The sequence below is a fragment of the Euprymna scolopes genome, chromosome 7, assembly GCF_053919585.1.
Source record: "Euprymna scolopes isolate OS-2025 chromosome 7, ASM5391958v1, whole genome shotgun sequence".
Classification (NCBI taxonomy): domain Eukaryota; kingdom Metazoa; phylum Mollusca; class Cephalopoda; order Sepiida; family Sepiolidae; genus Euprymna; species Euprymna scolopes.
The window spans coordinates 165,751,364-165,774,642 of NC_136488.1; the positions used below are offsets into that span (position 1 = coordinate 165,751,364).

General features: G+C 30.4%; 1 protein-coding gene across 2 annotated transcripts in view; it reads right to left on the reverse strand.

The window, feature by feature from the left end:
• Positions 1–5,619: 5,619 nt before the first annotated feature.
• Positions 5,620–23,279, reverse strand: part of LOC145280125 (cytohesin-1-like) — a 340,097-nt gene continuing 322,437 nt past the window's right edge. For both annotated transcript variants that reach the window (XM_080131884.1, XM_080131885.1), the window contains 6 exons: positions 18,709–18,857; positions 12,562–12,673; positions 10,809–10,885; positions 10,484–10,640; positions 8,373–8,442; positions 5,620–7,420 (listed from right to left, as the gene is read on the reverse strand). In XM_080131884.1, the coding sequence (XP_079988010.1) occupies positions 7,336–7,420; positions 8,373–8,442; positions 10,484–10,640; positions 10,809–10,885; positions 12,562–12,673; positions 18,709–18,857 (650 nt within the window). In that variant the 3' untranslated portion in view covers positions 5,620–7,335. The remainder of the gene's footprint in view (positions 7,421–8,372; positions 8,443–10,483; positions 10,641–10,808; positions 10,886–12,561; positions 12,674–18,708; positions 18,858–23,279) is intronic.

Genomic DNA, 23,279 nt, shown 5'->3' on the forward strand with positions numbered 1-23,279 from the left:
TTGCCAAAATAATTTTTAGCACCAGAAAAGCCGAAATAAATGGCTTTTCATCAAACTTATGATGAAAAGCAAGAAAAAAAAAAAAAAATTTTTTTTTTTTTAAGAGGGAGAAATATATTGCATCCATCATTGTCAAACCAACTGTAAAATTTTAAGAATGTTTTTTTATCCCCCTACAACACAATGAAAGCAACAACAGCAAGAAAAATAAAGAAATCAAGTGAAAGAGAAAGTACGAACCTCACAAATTTGATAAGTTTACTTTCTGCTTTCCTAATATTTGTCTTGTTAATTACAACGGGGAAATAAAATTTCTAAACATTAAATTTTTTAACCGACATTTCTGAGGCCACTCTTTTCTTGAGAATGGCTCAAAATATCAAAGAACTAACCGATAAGATTGATACACTATGCATCATAGTGAGGTTAATGGTTGCGTGTGTGCGCGCATATATATATTAAGTTCATATATATTGTTAACATGAACTAAAAGACAATATTTCTTTGAAAGCGATCAATATGTGTGTAGAGCTTTATATAATTAAAATTATATGAACATTGGGTGCTTGTTACGATAGTCAGCAGATCAGGGTTTTTTTGTTTTTTTTTTAAATATGTCGTTTTAAACAAAAACAATTACATACTTAATTGTCAAAAATAGTAATATATTCAAAAATTATTAAAAATCAAGTATAAAGTTGTTTCTAGTTAAAAATTTTTATGTAAAATTAAGTAAAATCGCATTTTTCTTAGACGTTATAAAGTAGGCAGTAGGAGGCTATACACAGGGGACATAACTCCAAAATGAATATTTTTGGTTACTTGTGTCATCGTTGCAATATTTGTTGTCTATAGCGATAGACTGTTTTGTACTAAAAACACAATAGCTGTTGTTCTACTCGATAAATTTTCGTAATTTTGACATATATTACTTTTTTGACATCACAATTAAATACGTAATATTTTTTTATGTTGCTTAAAACGGTATATTTTAAAAATCGATTTGTCGACTATATCTTCACAAACATTGAATATTGTAAGTAGTCTATGCAGATTGATCAACGTTTTAACATTTTTTTGTTTTGTCAGGACTCAAATTGAATGTACACACACACATACACACAGGGTGTCTCCAAAAATATACTGTAATGATCTGTTTCGTGATGTTTGCAAATCCCTTAGTGTGCATTACAGCATTGCTGACCATTATTATTCAGACAATTTGTGAATATAATTCTTCAATAACATTTGTCTTCTGTAATCAAAGCTATTTCATTTCACTCTATGCTCATGAATAAAAGTTGTCATTCGAAGTGTGAGTACATTTTTTGAAACACTTTTTATAAATAAAAATAAAAACCTCAGCTGACTATGGTCTAAACTCAAAATCAAACTAATATCTATTAAAAAATGTTTTAGAAGTATCTTATCCAATTACAATATCAAATTGAAAAAAAAAAGAAAGTAATCTGAAAGTTTATAATCTTAACGAATCAGTTGGGATGATGTACAAAAAAAAAATCGCAAAGAAATAAAAAAAAAAAAGTGATTTTAATGCAGATACATTGTTTTATACGTGCGCATTATTATCACTTCATTGGAAGGCGTGTTTTTGTTTTTTTGTACAATTTATATTTGTGACTTAATAACAAAAGACTTCCCTTACCACTTATTTTTCTTTACGAGGGAGTGGACGGGGAGAATAATAAATTGTCGTCTCAATAAAATGAGTTTGTGACTAGACAAAAGTATAGAAAATAAAATAAAAATCTGATATATATATATATATATATATATATATATATATATATATATCAGACAAAAGTTCATTGCAATTAAATTAAATTTTGGAAAATTCTTAAGTAAAAAATATAATTTTTTATTTTGAAAATTTGTTTGCAGTGAGCTTTTGCCCATATATATTCCTTTTTTTAAAAACTTCACCCAATTCATTTGAGTCCGACAATCAAATTATTTGCCCGGAATTAAAACAATAATTGGTCCTGGATCAAGGACAAAACTTTTTTCACAACGGATCAACACTTTTGTTTCTAAAATATACTTGAAAATAAGAGCACATGATGTGTGCGTGTGTGTGTAATAATTTGTATATGTGTGTATCAAGGTTTCTAAGTTTTACCAGTTTTTACCTACAGATCATTAAAAGTTGATACAAATAAAATTCAAAATTAACCGAATCAAAAGATTTGACTTAATATTGCAATTTCTTTCAGCAAATAAATAAAATTTAATTACATATGTTGAAGAATGGTGGATATTTTTGCTAAATAAAAAATAAAAATCACAACTGACAAGATATTACTTTCAAATTTAAAAACTTGATTAGTTTGTGTTTTTGTTTTTCAAGTAGAAAAATTGACTAAAAAGTTGTGTAATATCTAGAGTTAAGTCCTTAACTATTTGCATAAAAGTAGCCAATAAAGTATAATCATTAATGAAATCAACCAAAGTCTGGCTTACTTAGGCTTTTGAATTTAAACCATGTTTTTTCTTGTTTTTTTTTTTTTTTTCATAGAATGAAGGGAGGGAGAGGGGGCTTATAGGTTTGTTGCAAAATTGAATTTTTTTTAGTAAAACTGCACATATCAAGATAGATTGAGAGAAAAAGAAATATTGCACTTTTTTTTTTCCATCTTTTTTTTTTTTTTTTTTTTTTTTTCAATACATCAAAATATAAAGAGAAACTTTTTATTTTTTATGTTGGTAAAACCGTGAAAATATTTCTAACCATTTAAAGATATTTGTCAGATGTGGAATTGAAAAGAACATTTAATTATGGAGATGTAAATGAGCAGGTCCACCTCAAACAGCGACATCTTTATTTTTTTTTGGTCAGGATGAGGAGAGGGGGGGGGGGGGGAGGAAGGGTCTTATGACAGAGGCAAACAATAAAATTAAAGTCACTAATTAGCAGAGTGGGGTAGGGGGTGAATCTGATAATTTTTTTTGTTTTTGTTTTTTTTTGTATGACCTTTTATACAACATTTTTGCAACAACTGCTCCTCCTTCAAGGCACTGGCTTTGTTAGCAAAACAAGATATGCAACAGACTTGCATTGGAACTACCAATTTTGCAGCCCCCCCCTCCCCATAATTGTTCATGCTTTAGTAACGAAATAAAAATAAATATGCTCAGTTATGCTTAAGGTGAAAACTGTGAAAACTTAAAACGTTAAAAACTGGCAATGGGGTGCACGTGATGTATTATTCTTGATTTTATTTTTATTACAATTGTTTTCTTCACAATAAAAATGAAAAATCTTTATTCAAAATTATCTGGATATGACAAAAAGAATTTAATGATTTTGGCTTCAATTTAATTTACAAAAAAAAAAAACAAGAAAAAAAGTGGAAAAGATTCTTTCTAAATTAAAATATTTGGTTATGAAAGGGCAATGATTTATCCATCTAACCCCCTACCCCAGCTCTTTCAGCATGAGAACTAGTGCAAGAACAAATATTAATAGAGGTCCCTAATCTTATCTCTTGCATATTTGATATGAATAAAATGTTTTAAAACATTCAAAATAGAAGAAATTGATAAAAATTGAATTGTTTTATAAAAAAAAAAAAAAATGGCCTTGTGCCAAACTAAATTATTTTCAAAGAACATTTGTTTTCATTATTCAATAGCATCTTAAAAGTCCAGATTAATACTTACACGTGTTTCATTATTGGAATTGCTATGTATTATGCTGCCTTTTTTGATAATGCTTATGTTTGGGCAGGTAATATCACTAGATTAACAATTTATTTAATTCACGGACCTGGAAATAAAAAATACTGCAAGAATCAGTTTTGACTTTTAAATATTTCTTTGTTTATTTCCAGCCCTGCCGACTAAATAGTTTATTTAGTGATATAACATGTAAAAATCATTAGCATCAACCAAAAAAGCAGCATTAACCTTATATATCTCTGAACAACCTTGGTACTGTCGATTTGAAATGCAAACATAGGGGACCTTTAGCCTGAATAGAGTCCGGTAAAAGAGACCAATAATAGGCACCCCTTTGTTTGAATTTGAAACCGACGGTACCAATGTTGTTCTGATATTCTGTAACACACATTAAAAATTTGAAGCTTAAAAGAAAAGGAAAAATAGTTAATGCTCAAAGAAAATTTTCAACACTAAAGAATATTAAAGGGAGATAATTCTAACGAGAAACATTGAAAATCACTTAGTTAAAAAAGTTTTTTTTTTTTAATCATTTTACAGCTGGGGGAAAAAAAAAAAAGATGAGGAATGTGATTGGAGGAGGACATGTTTTGCTTCGAACTTATGTCTTGGATGTGCGTCTTTCAGCCAAACGATATTTTTTTTTGCCTTTAAAAATTGATAAACCCTGTGAATAATAAAAAAAAAAAAAAAAATGGCTAGTGAAAAATTGCCGGCCTCTTTCCCCCCTTCAAAAGGAATGTTCACAAATTATGGTTAATATTCCAGAAATGATGACAGCGGGTGAAGAATGAAGAACATCTTTTTGAAGGAGAGAAGAAAAAGAATAGATTTGCTCTTTTTGCCTTTCTCTAATTTGAAATCTGAATGTTACAAACTGCCACCTTCATGCAATAGACAGACGAGGGGAAGAAGAAAACGTTTAAGTATTTAAACACAAGCACTTTTAGTCTGTGCATTTTAAATATTTTACTCAACGCAAGCCTCAAACAACTGATATCATTCATTATGACGGTGTGCACACTGAAGTATTTCAGAACACAAACTAGACGTTAATGCGTCAAAATTTCAGCGGAAAAGTTAAATCCTGCAAAGAGTTTGAAAATGCTAATTTTAATGAAATATAAAAAAAAAAAAAATGATTATGAAATGTAAAATATAAGTAAAAAGAAAATGTTTAAATTAACCTCAAAATAAAATATCATAATGGAATGTTTAACTGGAAAAATATCTAAATTCAGAAATAAAATTTATTTTTATATATTTTTAGAATAAATTTAAGCTCAATTAAAATGTTAATTTTGGACTAATAGAAAAAAAAAAATTAAAAAAAAAAAAGTTACAAATATTTTCTTAAAATGTTCTTACCAACAGAGAAAGAAAAGGGTTTGAAAAATATGTGGTCCCAGTACCAGAATATCTAATTAAAAAAAAAATAAAAGAAAGCCTAAGATATTTTAAGAATATAAATTAATAATTTATTGCTACTATAAAAGCAAAATAGCAATGGATACATTAATAATGGACTGAAAAGATGGGACAAAAATTGATGAAACATTTGAGATACATCATCATTAGCAATGTTGAACAAAATTAAAATGAGCAGCAGCAAGAATAGCAGCAGCAGCAGGTGAGGGGGGGGAACTACGTTAAACAATGTACAGGTTTTTAATATATATATATTATTTACTCAGACGTGTGTATTTGCAAGTTTATGTGCGCAAGGGAATCAAAGCAACAACAATCTGCACTAAAGTAGCAATTTGTGTGACTAAAATTCCAAGGATAATAAAATAAAAAAAATAATTTTTTTTTTTTTTTTTTAGCTTTAACAAAACTTCAAGAAAGGATTATTTTTAAATTTACAAAAGAATATGCAGAGAGGGAGGGAAGTTTAAAACAATATTCACATTGGATTAATTTTTTTAATTTTTTTTTTTTTTTTTTTGTTTACAATTAAAAAAAAATCTGTGCTTGTGAATTTATTAAATGATGAGAGAAACTGCAAATGAACATAAGAAAATTCATTTATGATTTTGTGTTGTGGGTTAGGGTTAGGGTAAAATTTAAAGTTATATTAACTTATATGGTTGACAGATTGGAACCATTTTAGAAGCTTTGTACAACTTATGATGCTGAACTGAGTTTTCCTGTCATTGTTTTTCTTTTTCTTTCTTTTTTAAAGCAGGGAAAATGGTTTTTTCCTTTAGATTTTGGATTACAAAAATGAATATTTTAGGATGAGAATTAATCATTATTTTAATCAAAATAAATAAAACAAAAAGACTAAAACGTGATAAAGATTTTGATGGTTAAATTTGTCTAAAATATTGGTTCTTATTTAAAATTCAATCTAATTAAAAATACAGAAAATATAGCAACATCTTTATGATAAACATGGAATGAAGATACCATATTCCAAATATCACATAACTTGATAACAGTAGTTTTATTTTTAACTAAGAAAATCAAATTTTATGAGTGTCTTATCCGTTATTACAAAACAAAAATGTCCAAAATCAAGGGCAAATAACTCAACAATTCATGGTTACTTGATTTATGATACAATGCCGACGACTTTGCATTAATTGCTTAAATACACTACTTCATCAATTTTTGTGACTTTTGGAATATGATATTTCCATTCTGTAACGGGTTAATACATATTTTCTGTAATTTAAAAAAATCTTTTTTTATTAGTTTGAATTCTAAACAAAAACCAAAATATTTTCTCTAGTTGATTTTAGTGAAAAGAAAAAAAAAGGTTATGTTCTCTGCATTTATGGTTCATTTTTTCTGTAAACAAAAACAGGCATTTCGACTAGCAACTACTCATAATTTTGTGGATCTGGTGTCATTTTCAATTTTATAAACATTTAGTCTTACTTAAAAGCAACAAGACAACGTTCATGATAGCCTAAGCAATAAATGTGCAAAGAGAAAAAACTGTGCGTGTGGAGGTTGAGGGTGGGGTTAGGGTTGTCACCGACCCATGTGAATAGCTACAGCAAACAGACCAAAAATACAGGCAGGGGAGAAAAATGAAAACTTATGAATTGGGCAAAGATGTCCTTATAAAAAATAAGGACACTAATAATAATAAAAAAGAAAAGAAAAAGTCTCCTCCAATTTAAAAAAAATATATGAAATAGAGATGAGTTGGATAATTTCTGCAATCAAAAAATTAAAAAAAAATTTTTTTGTCAAGATTTCTTTGATCATCAGTTGAGAAGACGTCCAGTTGGCATCCAAAAATGCTGCAGACTTGGACAATGGCTGTCTTGCAGATGGCGGTTTCAAAGGAAGAAAGATTTGTCAACAGATTTTTCCTCCTGGATGGGAGTCAATATATATATATATATATATTCTTGACTCTGCACTCATTTGTTAAAAATCATCTTCCTCACACAATAACATAAATAATGTTTTTATCTTTCCAGTTCTTGTTCATTGGAATCAAACCAATCGTTGGGCTTCATTGGTCAAAAAATGCAGGAGAAATAGAAATTGTCAAGTGTGATTTTGTTCATTATTATAATTAATATATTTTTTTTAAAGAATTATTATTGTGTTTCTGTTGTTTGTATAATAAAATGATAAAAGTGGTAATATAATGAGCTGTGGTCCCTGCCACAACTATGTGTTCTTGGAGGGATGGGTTACGGCGTTCTTCCTTCGGAGAGCTAACATTTCATAAAAAGGATGTTCGCTTATGCTGGCTCTGGAAAGAAGAAAAATGAATATGCAAGATTAAGAAAAAAAAGAAAAAAAAGGGAAACGAACAAAAAAGAACAAAAAACGAAAAATATTAAATATTAGCTTTTTCTTTTTTTATATACCAATTCGCAGTTTCAATTTTTTTTTTGTTTTTATTATTTTATTTTAGTAAGTTTTAAGAGACCAAGGGAGCTAACTCTTGATTCCATCACGATTTAAATTTATATCCGATGGCTCGTTTAAGAATAGACGCTGTTCCCTTTATGGCTGGTATCTGTATTTTTCGTGTCAGCTTGGTCTTGCAAGGATTGCTTCTAAGTATTTCTAAAGATTCTCTTTTATTAGACTAGTTGCTCCTATCAAAACCGGTATAACGTTTATTTCTTTCAGACACCATGTCGTTTTTAGATCATTTTTTTTTTTTTGACATCTTTTCTCATTCAGCTCTATTAAGGTCAAAGTCATTTGAGACTGTGTGTGTTAGTTTTTGTGGTGAGTAAAATTAGTATCATTGGCTTGTTAGATTCATTCTGAGAGTAGTCTCCCTTAAAATTGCTCTTTTATTTTAATATTAACAAAGTTACGATTTTATTTTTAAAATTGCTGAAAATGAATGACAGAAGTGATGAGTGACAATGGTATGAAAATTCGCCAACAAAGATTTTCCAGTCGAGCGAAGAATCAGATTTTAACTATTTAACTACTGTAAAATGGTGGTGAGTTTTTTCGTTTTTTTATTATTTAGATAATAATTTATCAAAATGAACTTGTCCAAGGATAAAAGAAAAAGCTTTTCACATTTAAATTGAATTAATGAAATTAATAAAAAGATTTCAGCATGTATTTAATAAAATGTTATTAAAATGTTATTAAAAAGTAATCAAATATGGTAAAAATTAATTCGACCAATTAATATTAAGTTCAATAATAAAATTCAAATTGAAATCTGAACTAACTTGATTGCGTAGATCCATTCATCTTTATCTTCTGCTTTTGACGCTGACATCCTATAAACTGTGTGTTTCCCTACAAAATACAATAAAATAAAACAATTTATAATAAACATATAAACTATAAAATATAATAAAATAATTTATAATGAACTCTTGTCCTGGAATCCAGTAAGATCAAGAGACCATAAGATATAACATATTTAAATCATCAATTGGGAAAATTATGTTCTCAAATTCTTTACTATCTCATCATTTGAGAGGTAAAAGAGAACTGGAATATTGAAATATTTATGTATCGCACATAGAAATCAAGCGTTATCCCCCAGTAAGGGGGGGGGGGTAATATTTATGTAGCTCATATAGAAATCAAGTGTTAGCCACAGGAAACGGCCCCCACTTGGTTTCTGAGAACTTTGAAGTGAAATGAAAAAAAAAAAAAAAAAAAAAAAAAAAAAAAAAAAAAAAAAAAAAAATATATATATATATATATATATATATATAGACAAGAATCATCTATTATACAAAATCCTTGAGTGTCTTTGTTTTCTACATACAAGGTTTTGTCAAGACAACGTGACATGATACTTCCCCAACAAATAAACTGAACAAATATTCAAAATCTCATTCAAGTCCAAATAAGATTTTCTCAACATGGCACAACACTTGCCCATATGAGGAATGATGCACCTCCTAGTGATGTTGCTTTTAGTAACAGTACTAAGCTGGATATTGCACCAGACTAGATGAATTATTGTTTTATAATCTGCCAAGACTCAGAAACCATAAGAAAGATACTATAACATAGTTACCTAGTCAATTAGGGAGAAAAAGTTCCTAAATTCTTTACTAAAAGTTTGAACGAAAAACTTGGACATCTATGTATCTCGTATGGAGATCAAGTGCTAGAAAAGGAGGTTCCTTGATTTTTGAAACTTTGCACTCAAGTAAAAACAAATACACACACATCTTTTTTAGCATGGGTTTCTTCTGTGGAAAGCAACCTTTTATTAAGTCGCCTGATGAGGACTTCTGGTTTTAACTATTTGTCTGAAACATTAGCATATCCAGTGTTGTGACCATGTAAATAAAAATATATCTTGCTCTTCTTTTATTGAGCACTCTTATTAACCTCGTTAAATTCATTAGTTATCACTCTTGAATACCTTTAATGTGGTGTGTGTGTGTGTGTATATATATATATACACACACACACATACACACTAGTTGTCTCGACCTAGTGTTGCTTGGTAGCATCCTAACTTGCAGTTTGTTTCATTTTACTTTTTTAAAACTGCATTAGATTTTGTATTCAGATTCTTTTTCTTATGTATCTAACTTTCCATCAGACCTGGAAATCTACAGAACACTTAACTGTATTTTAAGGGTCACATCTCAATGTCCGACCAACCAAAGTAATCTGGCGGGTTCAAGTCAAGGGAGGAAGGAAGCCACTGAAAGAACGGTTCAAAGTCATAGCACTCCTTCTAAAGCCAAGTCTGGGTGTCTTTGGACCTGTGGGCCGGCACCGAATCCTGCTGCCACACCCAGGGTCTGCCAGTGGCCACGTGATTGCACCAGGGTATCACCAAAGTCTTCAGTACATCCAGGAACACTTTGGTGTTGACTTTCAAGCTGACTTTGAAGATGTGAGGTGGCACGATGTGGCCCTCACTTGAAACCACATCAAAAATCATAACCGTGGGTCACCCAATGCATTGAGCTGTGCCCTCAAGCAATGAACCGGCCAGATTTGGATTTTTAAGGTGCTGGCAATGGCCCTGTTGTCATAACTTGGATCGGTAGAGAGCAGAAGTTGCACAACGTCAACTCTCCAATCTCGCTCGTTGAACATTCTGTCACTTTCAGACATGATAAAAGGCTTCTATCACTATTGGGATTTGTACACAACTTGCCAACTAGTAGATGGTCTGCAACAAAGAAAACCAGAAATGGAAGTTCCACCCTGTATATTAGATTAGATCATTTATGTAATGCAGATCATTTATGTAATGCAGATCATTTATGTAATGCAGATCATTTATGTAATGCAGATCATTTATGTAATGCAGATCATTTATGTAATGCAGATCATTTAAGAAAAATGCCGATGTTACCTTCAACAACTTTTCCTTCGGAATCTAATTTACAAGCTTTAATGATTTCATGATTTCCCGAATGAATCTCAAAGCAGTTTGGTTTGTTGGTCTTGTCAGCATTCACTTCACGCACTCTGATGTTCTCAAGAGGGATGATGCCTTTTGGCTCTTTGTCCTGTTAAAGAAATTTAAATATCAATTATTTGCATTTTTTATTTATTTAGTGATTAAATCAAAACTAATATTGAATATTATTTCTCGATGAAAGTTTAAAAAAAAATAAAAATAAAAATAAAACAAATTTTAGAATTTTTTTTTTTATAAACAAAGATGAAAGACTTACCGTTGTATATTCAAAGTAATACAGGCAGTTGTCATTAAGAATAAACCATCTCCTTTTCCAACTTTTGTAGCGTCCACCTTGGTGAAAGAATGATACGGTATTAATTAGGTAAAACATGATTTTAAAAAGTTAAAAACAATATGTGATAAAAAATAAATTAAAAAAATGTATTCTAATGAATGTAAATCGGATTTTAAAATGAAAAAAGAATTTTGAAATTTTGCAGCTTGTATTTTAATTTTAAATTAAAATTATGAAGCTTCAAAAGATCCAGTATTTCATTTAAAGAAAAAGATAAAGAGAAAAACTAAAAACAAAAAAGAAAGGAAGAGAAAAAGAGGGAAAAAAAAGAAAAAAGAAAAAAGAGAAAACAGTGAAGAGAAAAAAGAGAAGAGAACAGACAGGAGAGGAAAAAGAAAAGAGAAAAAAGAGAAAAAAGAGAAAGAAGAGGAGAAAGAAGAGGAGAAAGAAGAGGAGAAAGAAGAGGAGAAAAAGAAGAGGAGAAAAAAAAGAGGAGAAAAAAAAGAGAAAAAAAAGAGAAAGAAAAAAGAGAAAAAAAGAGGAGAAAGAAAAAAGAGAAATAAAAAAGAGGAGAAAGAAAAAAGAGAAAAAAAGAGGAGAAAGAAAAAAGAGAAAAAAAGAGGAGAAAGAAAAAAGAGAAAAAAAGAGGAGAAAGAAAAAAGAGAAAAAAAAGAGGAGAAAGAAAAAAGAGAAAAAAGAGGAGAAAGAAAAAAGAGAAAAAAAAGAGAAAGAAAAAAGAGAAAAAAAAGAGGAGAAAGAAAAAAAGAGAAAAAAAAGAGGAGAAAGAAAAAAAGAGAAAAAAGAGAGAAAAAAAAAGAGAAAAAAAAAGAGAAAAAAAAAAGAGAAAAAAAAAAGAGAGAAAAAAAAAAGAGAGAAAAAAAAAAGAGAGAAAAAAAAAAGAGAGAAAAAAAAAAGAGAGAAAAAAAAAAGAGAGAAAAAAAAAAGAGAGAAAAAAAAGAGAGAAAAAAAAAGAGAGAAAAAAAAAGAGAGAAAAAAAAAGAGAGAAAAAAAAAAGAGAGAAAGAAAAAAGAGAGAAAGAAAAAAGAGAGAAAGAAAAAAGAGAGAAAGAAAAAAGAGAAAGAAAAAAGAGAAAGAAAAAAGAGAAAGAAAAAAGAGAAAGAAAAAAGAGAGAAAGAAAAAAGAGAGAAAGAAAAAAGAGAGAAAGAAAAAAGAGAGAAAGAAAAAAGAGAGAAAGAAAAAAGAGAGAAAGAAAAAAGAGAGAAAGAAAAAAGAGAGAAAGAAAAAAGAGAGAAAAGGAAAAATGAAAAAGAAAGAAAAGGAAAAATGAAAAAGAAAGAAAAGGAAAAATGAAAAAGAAAGAAAAGGAAAAATGAAAAAGAAAGAAAAGGAAAAATGAAAAAGAAAGAAAAGGAAAAATGAAAAAGAAAGAAAAGGAAAAATGAAAAAGAAAGAAAAGGAAAAATGAAAAAGAAAGAAAAGGAAAAATGAAAAAGAAAGAAAAGGAAAATGAAAAAGAAAGAAAAGGAAAAATGAAAAAGAAAGAAAAGGAAAAATGAAAAAGAAAGAAAAGGAAAAATGAAAAAGAAAAAGGAAAAATGAAAAAGAAAAAGGAAAAATGAAAAAGAAAAGGAAAAAAAGAAAAAAACTTTGCAATCAAAAAAACTAAACATGTCTGATAAGGTAAGGTTAAGAAAAAAAAGGTTACAATGTTTTACATTATTTAAACGGAATCCTTATTAGCAACTAAAGAAGAGTGATAAAAAAGACTGACCTTGTTTCCATAACCATCCTTCTTTGACGGGATTGAAAAATGTGTGCATTAAATCGTTGCCATCATCTTCAGGAATCTTGAAAGGTTCTTTCTTGATACTCTCATACAAACTCTAAAACAAAAGAAAAAAAAAAATTTGACATTTATTTTTAATGAGTGCAAAATAATTAAATACATATTTTATTATTAAAATGTAAATTTGTTTGTTTTTCATTTTAATTGTAAACAAATAAAATAAATACCTATGTACATAAAAAACGCAGAACTTTTGAAATTATTCCATAACTTATTTCTGTTCAAAAATTAGACAAAAAACAAAGTTTTAAAGTTTAGAAATTTTTCCCATTATTTCGATAAAAAATGTTAAATTCTAAATAAAAACCTAAAAAAAAAAAAAAAAAAAATAGATAAATCGTTATGACGTGTATGTAATGAAGATGTCACATATCAAAAAACAAGTAGTTTTATTTTTAACTAAGAAAATCAAATTTTCTGAATATCTGAGAAGTAAAACTCTCGCTCACCATTATGAAAAAAAATGTCAAGAAATAAAGGGAGATAACTAATTCATAGCTACTAGATTTTATGTCACTGATTGTCATGATTAACAATACGCTACCTGAAAGTTCTTCGTTTAAACTCCTTGGCTTAACATTCATAGGCAACATGAACTGGAACAAATACATTGAGAACATTGACAGAATTGATGTGAGGAGGGTGGGTTCTCTCTACCGTGCAAGAAAGTTGCTTATACCTCTACAAGGCTCCCACTCACCCATGCATAAAGTATTGTTGCCACATCTGGGCTGGTGCATCTGCTACTAGTCTCTCACTCTTAAACAAGGTTTTAAAAAAAAAAAAAAAAGTCTCCAATAGGTTTGCGCTATCAATCAAATTCAACCTCTGTTCCATCGCCAAAATGTTGCATCCCTGTGCCTGTTTTACAAGTATTTTAATGGAATGTGCTCGGACGAATTCAAGGCGCTTGTACACCCTTAATGTGAATACACCCGACAAACTGCAAAAACCTACCTTCTACACTGTAGAAATCCTTAGATACTGGAAAGTTATTTTTACTCGAATCGTTTATTCCACCTCAAACTGCTAGACTTTGGAATTCCCTCCCAGGTCTCTGCTTCCCTGGTTGTCTTGATATGCAGAAGTTCAATTGCAGTGTGAACAAACATCTTTGTTCAACTCCTTACATAGTATCGCTATCAAATTAATCCCAAATAGTTGCCCCCTACATCCAAATGCCACTTTGTCTTGTTTGGGGTGAAATAACAGTAAAAAATAAAGCTGCATGCACATGGTCCCCCTCTGGTACTGACGCCAAAAAAATAGTGAAGAAACGATGAATTTGAGAAGTGTGAAGGGCCAACGTTGCCTTCACACTTTTGCCAAGTTTCAGAAAAATCTAATGGATGGAGCAAAAGTTATGGAGTAAAAGTGTCATTTTTTGCAATTTTGGGGCATTTGTAACTCCTTTTGAGCACCTAGGAACACCGAATCCCAGTAAAAATGGACAAATGGTGCAGTTTCATGCCTTAAGACATGTATATTTGAATTCAGCGCCATGGAAAACCACTATATAGCCATTAATATCAAGTTTTTGAGTAATATGAAAAAAGAACTCCAAACAGGCACGTTTTCTTAGCCCTAAAAGTTCCAGAGGGATGTGAACCAGAATTTTGCCAGGGTCACCCATACTGAATTTATATTAAGAACAATGCCCTTTACATTTTGGCCAAGTTTCAGAAAAATCTAATGGATGGATCAAATGCTATGGGGCAAAAAGTGTCATTTTTGACCTCTTGAGCCCCTGGAAATGCCGAATCCCAGCATAAATGGATGACGGTGCAGTTTCAGGCCTTAACACGTGTATATTTGAGTTGACCACTGTGAAAAACCACTATATAATCAGGCATATCAAGTTTTTGTGGAGAAATATGAAAAAAATCCACACAAAGGGGCGTTTTTAGCACTGAAAGTCCCTGAGAATACAAACCAGAATTTTGTCAGGGTCACCTACACTGGATGTATATTAACAATGGCCTCCACATTTTGGCCAAGTTTCAGAAAAATCTAATGGATGGATCAAAAGTTATGGGGAAGAAAGTGTCATTTTTGACCTGTTGAGCCCCGTGGGGATGCAACAGAATTTTTGAAAAATGCACACATCTATTTAATGAAATACAATTTGTGGCAAAATTTCAGGAAAAACTAATCGACGGTTATCTGGCAATCGTCCGGACTAACAGATGCACGCATGGATGCCACTAAAAAATAGGCCGCTCTCCGATAAATTGGGAGACCAAAAAAAAGCGAGGGTGTTAGTCTAAGGATTATTGTGGGAGTTGTTCAATGAATTCATATTGTATCCCATCAGGTTCTTCTTTTATGTTGTGATACTTTGAGTTCCGTCATAGTGAATGCCTTCCTGTAATGTTCCATGGTTTTTAAAGTTTTGTTTTTTCCTCTTTTTCTGATTGTTAATTTTTATCGGTCTTGGAGGTTTTCCGTGTAGGTTTTGGCTAGTAGATTGGCTATTTCTGTTTTGAGAGTGGTTTTGCTTTGTCCTGTTTCAAAATGTTTTATAGAGAAGGTTTGATGTTTTCCTGAAATTTTTCCAAACATCACCCAAATTTGTTTGGGTTTGAGTTGAGCTTATTTACATAGCTTTCCAAATATTCTTTTTTAGCTTTTAATATTCTGCATGATTTTGCTATGAGTATTTGTTTAGGTTTGGCAGGGTTGTATGCTGAAGAGCTATTTCTTTTTGGCACTCTTTATTGAAACATTGTTTCTTGAGTTTTTTGCTTGTCCTTTAAGCATAAACACCTTTGCTATAAGTGATGAGGGGAGGGTTTTCTGTAAAATGATTCTCTTTCGTGTTTTGATTCCCATCTCTAATCTTTTTTGCATTTTCTTTGGTATTTCTCCTAATTTTCTCTTTTCAGTTTCCAGCATATGGGAGTTTCCTCATTCGGCCTGGAGTTTACCAGCATGATTGAAAAGTGGCCGCTTTCACATGTTTGTCATATACTTTCCATATATAATTCATTAAGGCTTAGATTTATCAATGATCCGGATTCAGATGCAGGATTTAAATAGGTTGTTATAATTGTTTCTAATGTTTTGTTTTTGTGGACAAGCTTTTTGCTGCCCCATAACCGATTTTAACTGTTGAAATCTCCCAGCAAAAGGTTTGAGGAGTTGTTCAAGAAGGTTGTTTATTTCTTGTGTATTTATAGTTTATGATATCACGAGCATTTCAGCCCGGCGTTGCCCAGGTATTTGGAGGTGTATGTTAAGAAAAAAAAAAAAAAAAAAGTGGTCAATTTTTTAAAACTTTAACCCCTATTATGACCCCTTAACATTTGTTTTGGGCTCAAATCAAGTTAAAAAGTTAGATCCATGTCCAAGGAACCTATATCTAAAATTTCAAGTGTTTAGACCCAAAATTGGCAGAGAAGTTTGGTGGAGTTCTCAAAGGTCAAATTGTTGAACATTGATCCCTTAACAGACAAATTTCTGGCCGAAAACCAATCACAAAGATTTTCTCAAATCTCAGTACCCTGTATATCAAATTTTGAATCTGTAGACTTAAAATTGACAGTTATTGCGTAGGGAAATGTACACAGACACACACACGTTCACTTTTAGATATATAGCTTTATATGGAGCAGATGGTGATGGTTTTATGTAATGTATTGCTTGTAGTTTTGTTTTGATATTTATTTTACTAAGGTATGTTTTTTTTTTTTCTGATGAGTATTGCTGTGCTTCCATTAGCTCTATGACTTGTGTTATTAATAAAATTGTATTGTTTGTAGTTTTGGATTTGTAGGTTTTTTTTTTTTTTTTTTTGGTAAGAAAGTTTCATGTAAACAAACAATAGAGTGTGACAGGAGTATGAGTAGCTCATCATTTGCTTTTATACTCCAGCAATTTTTTTTTTTTACACAGTGATCACCACTTATCAAGGCCCGGAAGCCACTCAGGGATAAGGGTTATTGAATTCTGTTATATTATTCTATGGGTCATGTTTCATATTTTAGTTTGGCATTTGGGTGTTTTGAGGTTTGATGGTTTAATATTTTTGGACCACCTCTGCATATTTTGGTATTTCTATCATCTTTTTGATTCTGGGAAAGTTTTGTAAGAGTTTAGAGTGATTAATAAAATTCGATTTTTCTGTTCTTTTGCATTTTTGGTTTGATCCTAGTACTTTATTTGGTTTTGGATCTAAATTGTGACCATTGGCAAGTTTTTTTTTTTTTTAGGCTTTCTTTTAATCTGGGCTTTTGATTTTCTGTCTTGAACATCTTTCTTGGTTTCACTTAGTTCAAATTTGTTTTCATTTTCAATTTGTATTACTTCTGTTTTCTGTTTATTATACATATTTTTTGAAGGAAGTTTTACTTTTGAGAGATGGAGGGTTATTGGATTTAATAATAGTGATGAGTAGGTTTGGCATTTGCTGTTTAGATTGAAGTTTTCTTTGGTTTGTAGTATTTTCAGTTTCATCAATCTGGGATTGGGATTTTCCTTTAGGTCTCATTTAGTATCACATCTGGTTGTTGACAGTCTGGTTAAATTTTTCTGTAGGGTTTCTAATAATGATGTTAGTTCCTTCACCAGTTCAGATTGTTTTTTGCTGTTTCTGGTTACATTTGCATATGTTGAGCACTCTCAACTAACCTTGTTTCTGGGTATGGTAAGTTTGATTGTAGATGGATATTTGTTTCTTTCTTCCAGATTCCACTTTTTTTTTTTTGTTTAGAAGTATAATTGCTGAGAATTTATTGTTGTGGATATGATGTTGGTTTAGAAGTATAATTGCTGAGAATTTATTGTTGTGGATATGATGTTGGTTTAGAAGTATAATTGCTGAGAATTTATTGTTGTGGATATGATGTTGGTTTAGAAGTATAATTGTTGAGAATTTATTGTTGTGGATATGATGTTGGTTTAGAAGTATAATTGCTGAGAATTTATTGTGGATATGATGTTGGTTTAGAAGTATAATTGTTGAGAATTTATTGTTGTTCTGCGTTTTTTTGTTTTTTTTTATAGATCTATTTTTTTTTTCCGATGATGACTGGAGATAATTTAGTGATTGGAATGCTGTTCTTTATTAATTAAGATTTAGGCAATTTTGGGCAGCGTCTGATAGTTTATGCTGTCTCAAACAGGTTTTATACAGTTAAGTATTACAGTCTACACTACTGCCTGTCTGGCCTAGGTAAGATTCAAAGTTGGGAAGTGGAGATACTAAACCTTGACCTCCAAGTCCTTCAATCAACAAGATTCCCATCCTAAAGCATAACAGGTTGACACCTACGGCCAACATGTGGCCCCATTGAGAGACATTTACTTTCTGCAGGGGAGAGGGCAGTCAGAATATTTCAGTTTCCCACCAACAGGGCCGAGAGGGAAGGGCTTTGTTAACTATTCTGTACTTACAATTAACCATTTGATAAACAAATTGATAAATTTAAACCCTTGCTGGAAGTTATATTATAGATGAAGTTTAATATTGGGAACAAAATCTGACTAAACATTGTTTACTGCTGAGTAGAGGAATATTTTCGTTTGCTTAAAATGAAATGTCCAGTTCACGTTTTACAGTATATGTAAAAGTTTGTTTTTAATGTTTGTTTATTTCTAACCAGTCACCATTTATCAAAGCCAAAATAAATGATTCAACAATTGAAAATCAAAATACTCATGGAAACCCATCGAATAAATGTTAATAATCATGTGAAAATATTCTAATAAATTTTGCATAATTTTCAATTTTTGAACAATTATTTAAGGTCCAAATAGCTATTAAAAAAAAAAATTTAAAAAAAAAAAAAAAAAAAAAAAAAAAAAAAAAAAAAAACGATTCCTTTTTTTTGTTCTAACTCAACAGGCTTGACATTACTTTTGTTTCCAAATAAATAAACACTTAAAATAAGTAAAAAAAAAAAAAGAAAAAAAAAATTATCCATGTAGATAGAAAAGAAACTTATTTTGCATTTGGTAACATTTATTGTATTTTATTTTTTCATTTTTTTTTTTGGGGGGGGGGGGGGCTATTGTAATAAATGCCCAAACATGGATTTGACTTGTGAAAATTAAAAGTGCATGTCAACTTACAGTGAGAAGTTCAGCCGGCAAATCATGGCCATCATTGATTCCGCGGTTCATTTGGATGAATCTTTCCACAGTCGGTTTGTCTTTGACGCTTGGATTGTGAAGACTCGTATTCAGCATAATAATGGCAAATGAAAGCACATAACACGTATCTGGAAGAGAGAATAAAAGAGACAAATAATTAAAAATCAGGAATTAGTGTCTTAAAAAAAGGCACATTAGAAAAAATTTAAAATCTCTATTCTGGTAATAATTTTTAGAAATACCTTAAAATGGTAGTGGTGGTGTGTGTGGGGGGGTGGGGGTGCAGAGAAAAATCCAGTCACATAAAATAGTAAATCATGTTTAATCTGCTTGCTGTATAAAAAGCAGGAATTGTAGATTGTATCTCAAGGGAAAATACCAAATAAGCTCCAAACAGAAGTACAAACTACTCAACAAAAACATGAATTCATAGCTAAAAAGTAGACATTGAAATATCTCCTATCATATGAACTTTTATTAAAGGGTTAAAAACCAGAAACTAATTTCTCTTAAAAAAAAAAAAAAAAAAAAAAAAAAAAGAAGAATGATGGAAAAAAAAATAATATCTATGCCAGTAGTACAGTACTGGTTAGAAATATCTTTAAAATGAAGAAAAAAAATACAGACTGGACCTAAAACCCTGATGAGGCTAAATGGAATGAAACACCAACAAAGTAAATAAAAAATGATTTTATTTCATGACATTTAAAGTTTTCTAATTTATCTTTCAATTCTATTCCAAATAAATGTCTTCTACTTTTCACTTAATATTCATGCCCGGAACTGGGGTGATGCACACATTAAATAACTGGATAGTACGTACACTTAAATTTTTCTTTTCCAAGGAATGACCTCCTCCTTCATAACAAAACGAAGAAAAAAATACGGACTGGACCTAAAACCCTTATGAGACTAATTTTTTTAACGAAATATTGGAATGATACACCAACAAAGTAAATAAAAAAAATTTTTTTTTATCATTTCATGACATTTAAAGTTTTCTAATTATCTTTAAATCTTTAAAAAGAAAAAAGATGAAGAGATCCTTTTCTGTCCAAACTGGAAATTTTTGTAGAAAATTATTAAATTATGTGTTTTGGTTTACATATTTATAAAAATGGAAGATAGGTAGTGAACACATACATAATACTATAAAACCAATGCTGAAAAGTGTTTGATAACTAATATTGTATACAAAACCTCGATGCACAACGGTATTAATAATGCAGAAACAATGTACATATGTGCTACAGAAATAAATTCAAGATAAAGTACATGTATCACATGATGACCAGCAGAAATCCAGTATACAAAAACCGTACACATCAAAATATGGTATAAAAGATGAAACATCCACACTCACATAATAAATCGTAAAGTTTAACTTGCTTGCAATAAAAAAAAAAAAAGATTTTCTCTAGATGGAAAATACCAAATAAAAAGCTCAAAACATAAGTATAGACTACTTAATAAAAAAATATGAATGCATAGCTAACAGGTAGACATTTAATTTCTATAATATGGACTTTTATTAAATTATAGGGCAACAAATAAAAAACACATTAGTAGATATGCATGATCATAAAGTGGAATCTTAGGAAGATTTATAATTCTAAATAATTATAGGAGCAACTGGACTCCTATAAAAGAATTTTAAAAACTGCCTGGCAAATATACCTGGTAAAAGTGCAAGATAGATTCAAACAATTGCACTTAAAGGGACCGTCCTAATCTTAAAAAGATCTCTCGGTTGGAATTTTTAAGATAGCTGATGAATGTTTGGCATCTAGTAGGATGCCCCATCCACAGCTTGAACAAACTAATAAGAAAATTGAAAAATAAAAATAGAACCACCAACACGCATCAAAAAAAAAAAAAAAAAAAAAAAAAAAGTTGGCTCTGCTTGTTAAACCCAGAATTAACAAAAAAATGATAAAGAAATCAAAATAACTAAACTAAAAACCATTGTACAAATTATTAACAATGTTAATATATTTCAGATTAAAATAAAAATGCTGAAACTGAAATAAAGTGTAGAATAGAAAGCATCTAAGCCCAAATTATAAAAACAATCAAATAAGAGTTAACTCCAATCAACAAAACTTAAAATGTAAAAAGGTAAGTAACTTAAAGTAAAATAAGTTATCAAGAAAAATAAAAACAAAACTAAAAAATCAATAAACAAATGACAATAATTATAAAAGAAAAAAAATGTACAAACAAAAAAAATAATTTTTTGAAGATTAAACAAATAAGTCAAACTTTTGACTAAAAATTCGATTAGTGAACAGTATTTAATATATGTGACAATATCATTATGTGAAGCAAGAAGTAGTTGGCTGATCGCTAAAAGCGTGAAAATATTGGTAATAGCTGATAAAAAAATTACTCAAGTAAAAGTCCATATATATATATATATATATATATATATATATATATTGGTTAGTTAGTTATAAAATATATATGGCGATTAAGCTACACTGAATATTTCGCGTTTCATCCACTCTAGGACTCTTCAGGAGTGGATGAAACGCAGAATATTCAGTGTAGCTTAATCGCCATATATATTTTATAACTAACTAACTAGCTCTACCTACGTATTGAGCACTTTTGAAGTAAATACTGTAAGTTTACACATAAATTTATACTTTTGTATATTAATTTTATGTGAGTAAATTAAGTAGTTATATATATATATTTGGAGTACACACACATATTTATTTATAAATTAAATAGTTATCCATAGACGTCACTAGGGGTCATCAGTAGAGCTAACTGACAGGATTCAAATCCACGACCTCTAAGCCTGTCATCAGTCTGAAATTTATTGCTTATCAATTTATGCCATAATATTTTTTAATTACTAGTATTAATTACCATGTTCAAGGCTCAGGAAAGCCAATTCATACCCATAATCGAGTTATCGCTAAAAAAGAAAAATATTACAACATATATGAAGGTTTCAGTCTCCTTTTGAGCATGAGAAATAGCCCAACTTGTAAATATTTCAATAACACGAAAAATCAACTTTTCACAATACGATCCAAGGTAGCAGATTTTATACACAAATAGGGCTCAATATTCTTTTAGACAGAGCTTTATAACAATAAGCTATATATCGATAAAAGTGAAAATGTGTGTGTGTGTGTGCGCGCAAGGATACTTCTCAACCTATAAACTCACCTAATTTTTGATCTACAGACATGAAATTTTGTATATAGAGTATTCAGACATGTGAAAACTTTTTAAATTGGTTTTCATCTAGAAAAAAAAGCTGCTAAGGGGTCAATTTTTAAAAAAATTAGTATGTGGTGGTGTTATGTAATGGGTGGCTGGGACCATCCGATACATAACTGAAAAGAAAAACTTCTTTAAAAAAAAAAGATAAAAGATTTGAAAGGTGGGCATCGAATAATCGATTGTCCACCAGTCGAACCGAAAAAATAATTACGTCGTAAACAGAGAAATCGGACGACGATTTTTTTGTTTACAAAAATGAAAACGTGACATTCCTTGCACTGGAATGTAGAATGGAATGTTATATGAAGCTAGCATGAGAGATGGATTCACATGTATAAACAAAGTCAATAGTCGGTCAGCTGAAGAGAAGTAGGTTACGATGTCTCTGGGTAATGCATGTGTAACTGAGAAACGTGATCAGGAAATGCGTGATCCATTATCGATAGCAGAGTAATCGACAGGTGGCGTGGCGTGGAAAATTACCGAGAAAAAAACACATGGTAATATAGAAAAGGTGATTTTTGGAGTCCGAGAGTAGAAGAAGGGAGGCAGAGAAGAGAGAGACGCCGATAGGAGACGTGCGTTGTCGAGAGCATAACATTTTCACCCCCCTCTCCATCACTGAAACGAACAGTAAGCCACACCGTTAAATTTTGAACTGTAAAAAATCTATGTACAACGAGAAAAATAATTTCAAAACAAAATATATTTTTATATAAAAAGCCAGCATGTCTTACGTCTTGATTGGTATGCTGAGTTACGTCTGATCTTTGTGTGCATGTTAATTCTCTTTCAGCCGGCAACATTATTATGACAAGCAAATGACAGCTGGAGAAAACCGAGAGAGAAAAATGCACGGTCAAGGGGGAAATAACTCTGCTGTCTTGGCCGTTACCATAACAACCAGAAAACTAAACAAAATAGACGATCAATAAAAGACAGCTGCTTGGTTTTGTTGCAGCGGGGAACTTACTAACTACGACCGTTCCCAACCTAGGGGTCCTGGCACTATATAACAGTGGGGTTATCAGATTTTTATCTGTCTGTCAACTGTTTCTTGAATGCACATGCATGAATGGTTCACATGACAGATTCCTCAGGTTAAGAATAAGTAGTTTTGAAAACACTTTTTAAAAGATCTTGTCAAGCTAGCCTAATGGTTATTGTACTTGTGTCACTGTCTTTAGGTTTCAATCTCAGCTTGAGTATTTTTTTTTTTTTTTTTTTTTTTTTTACTTAATACTTGCATGCACATGTTTCAGTTTCTGTATGAATTGAAATTTAACATTTATGCGTATTTTATGACTGGG